The sequence below is a fragment of the Cyprinodon variegatus genome, unplaced genomic scaffold (genome assembly GCF_000732505.1).
Source record: "Cyprinodon variegatus isolate N-32 unplaced genomic scaffold, C_variegatus-1.0 Scaffold1448, whole genome shotgun sequence".
Taxonomy (NCBI): Eukaryota; Metazoa; Chordata; class Actinopteri; order Cyprinodontiformes; family Cyprinodontidae; genus Cyprinodon; species Cyprinodon variegatus.
The window spans coordinates 44864-47859 of NW_015151901.1; the positions used below are offsets into that span (position 1 = coordinate 44864).

General features: G+C 44.0%; 1 protein-coding gene across 5 annotated transcripts in view; it reads right to left on the reverse strand.

Moving 5' to 3' along the window:
• LOC107103435 (protein TMEPAI-like) overlaps nt 1-2996 on the reverse strand; it is a 39023-nt gene that overhangs the window by 3819 nt on the left and 32208 nt on the right. For 2 of the 5 annotated variants that reach the window (XM_015403142.1, XM_015403144.1), the window contains exons 2-4: nt 2259-2413; nt 610-693; nt 220-542 (exon numbers count right to left, since the gene is read on the reverse strand). In XM_015403142.1, coding sequence (XP_015258628.1) covers nt 220-542; nt 610-693; nt 2259-2413 — 562 coding nt within the window. The remainder of the gene's footprint in view (nt 1-219; nt 543-609; nt 694-2258; nt 2414-2996) is intronic. The other 3 variants (XM_015403146.1, XM_015403143.1, XM_015403145.1) reach the window with 3 other exon arrangements.

Consider the following 2996-nt stretch of genomic DNA (forward strand, 5'->3'; position numbering starts at 1 on the left):
CTTGATGGAACCGGGTTTCGATCCCCATCCCTACTCCTGGAGGAACCTCAGCTGGTCAGAAGGTAAAATAAATCTGACATCGACTGTCAGAACGGAGGATCTGTGTGTGATCAAAGCTGCTCTGATGAATCCATTCCTGCAGTTTAACCCTTTTATGAAAATGGATCGCAAACAGAATAAATCTGAAGTGGTTCTGATTACACATGACGCTGCTGTTACCTGGTCTGCAGGTGAGCATTGGATGGGTCCAGGGCGTGGGAATCGAACACGGTTCTGTTGGGCGGAGGTCGAACCGACTCGCGGTTTAGCTCCATCTGCTGCTCTGGGTCTCTCAGCTGCAGAGCACACACACCCTGGTAAGGCGGCGGCTCCTCTCCGTCTGACAGGGATATGGTGGGGGGGAGGTCGATGAGGCTCTGGGGCAGGTAGGGGTACGTGGGCTGGAAGCGGCTGGGCCCGTACGGCAGCTGGAAGCGCTGCGGCTCTCGCTGCAGGTAGGACATGACTCCTCTGTCTGCGGGAGGCGGGTTGAAGACCTGCTGCTGAAAGACAGACGCTCAGTTAGAGTAGGCGGAGCCTTCAGTGGAGCTTCCTCCAAAAAGACCTCACCTCATTCAGACCACCGCTGCTCCCCGAGCCGTCGGCAGACCACAGGCCCTCCTGCAACAGAGACCTGCAGGTTACACCCATCATCTACCAGCAGCAGGAAGACAGAAGGTAGCAACTAAATACAGGAGTTAAAACCGCGTCTGCAGTTTATAGAGAGAACATCCCAACAATCAATCAATCTTTCAAGCTTCAAGGGCGGGATAAAGAGAAAATGAAAGAAAAATAAATCAAGGTTTAATAGAACGAAATGCATAAAAACATTAAAGAAGAATGATGTCATCAAAATTACTTCTTTCAGGTATGGATTTATTCATTTATGCAAAACAAATGCAACTGTTCATTTATTCATTAACATTTTAATCCTATTTTAGAGGATTTCAAGTTAATTATTTTTACTAGTTTATTTATTAATAAATAATAATAGTAATTATGATTTTTATCTCTTATTGTCGGTGTGCTCCCTGCTGCAAAATATTCCAGGATCATAAACCACTGAAGAAAAGGTCAAAGGTTAAAAAGCAAATATGTTGAAAGCAGATGATTAAATGAAGGATTTGTTGCCGTTGGCATGTTGAAAGTTTTAGCTTCTGAACTTTTTTTTCCATTATTTTTAGGTTTTATCTGTTGAAACCTTTCTCCAGTAGGGGGCACTGTTGAGGTTGAAACGGAGCTTCTTTCTCATTCTGCTCTTTTTAAACCGGTTTTTGAAACATCTTCATCCTCTTCCCTGTTTTTACTCAGGATCTCACCTCTGTTTTTAATGGACTAATTAAACTAAGAAGCAGGAGGAGTTTTTTTGTCTCAGCTGCTCCCAAACTTGTCTTTCTTTCTTTTGGACCGTGTCTCTTTGCTTGTCTGCTGGGACGTGTCAGCGTCTCTGACTGCTAAACCAACATTGAGCTGCTCCCTCTCTATCTCACTTCTGACTCAGGTAGCCTGGCGTCATGTGTTTGAGGAGGCCTCAGGTGGAAGTCACTCAGAATAAACTCTGCAGGACCATGATGACGAAGGAAAGAGTCAGGCTGCTAGCTCTTACCCTGCAGCGTCTGTCAGCATCCCTGACATGTTCCATTCATTCTATCTTTCTGTAGAATCCAGCTCACATTCACTAATCCACACGTTTACAACAGGAAGTTACAGCAATTTTGCAGAAGGATACTATTTTATACTATATTTACTTTAGATAATAGAGCAGAAACTGAAACCTGGATGTAGCCGATACACTTCTAGAACCAGAGACGGGCGGCCGCTGGTACAGATGTCCATCAGGGAAGATTCCCACAGACTAAAAGTTGCCTTTTGTATCTCTACTTCTTTCTGTGTGTCGCCCAGTCGGCCTCAGCAGATGGCCGCTCACACTGAGCCCTGTTCTGCTGAAGGTTTCTTCCTGTTAAAGGGGAGTTTTTCCTCTCCACTGTCGCTACAAGCATGCTTAGTGTGAGGGATTGCTGAAGAGGCGATGAAATCAACTGGTTTTCCTTAGATATAGAACTTCTATTCAATTTGACTGTATAATCTCTTGAACTTGCCTTGATATGACGTGTGCTTTGAATTCCATAGAAATAAACTGACTTGAATTAAAAGTCCTGTTAGTGAAATCCTACAGGTGAAGGTTTGGGTGGATGAGACAGGTAGAGGTTTGGACTTACGCTGGCCAGTGGCAGGTGCCTCCTGCGGGTAGGGGAGTGTCTGGACAGCAGGGAGCGTGCTGACAGGCGGTAGTGGTTAAGAAGACAGGTGATGACCACCACCATGACCATCATGAACACCACGATCACCAAGATCTGGATGAACTCCAGCTGGGCTGCAACGGCACAAACACACAGGTCAAGTCAGTCAACCGTTTCTAGATGCTTCTACAACATGGCTCAGAGCTTGTCCAGTTACTCTGGTTTGCATTGTTCTAGTTTAATCCATTAGAGGGTTTACAGCATGAAATATTTTTGTAAATTCTTCCTGAAGTTGAGGCGTGGGAGGAAGCATCATGTTGGCCCCAATGAACAGAAACCCAACAGATCTACATCGCTTCCTATTTCCTTTAAAGTTTTGTTCAGATAGTAAAACTGAAACTGGTTAATATCTTTATATTGTATTTCTACGTTCTAAAAACAGGAAAACCAGGAACAAATTTTTTGAATGAATGAAGAGAATTAAAGGACAAGCTCTCATGAAAAGCAAAACAATAAACACATTAATGATCAACCAAAAACACGTCCTCTTTTCACACAGGAGAACGATTTTAATGTTTATGTTTTAGGGTTTAAATTCCTAAAAGTGAAGGAGAGACAGCAGAGACAGTCTGCTCAAACCCTACTGCAGAACACACACAAACAGACACACATGTTGTGTCACAATATCCTTGTGGGGACCTTCCATTGACTTCCATT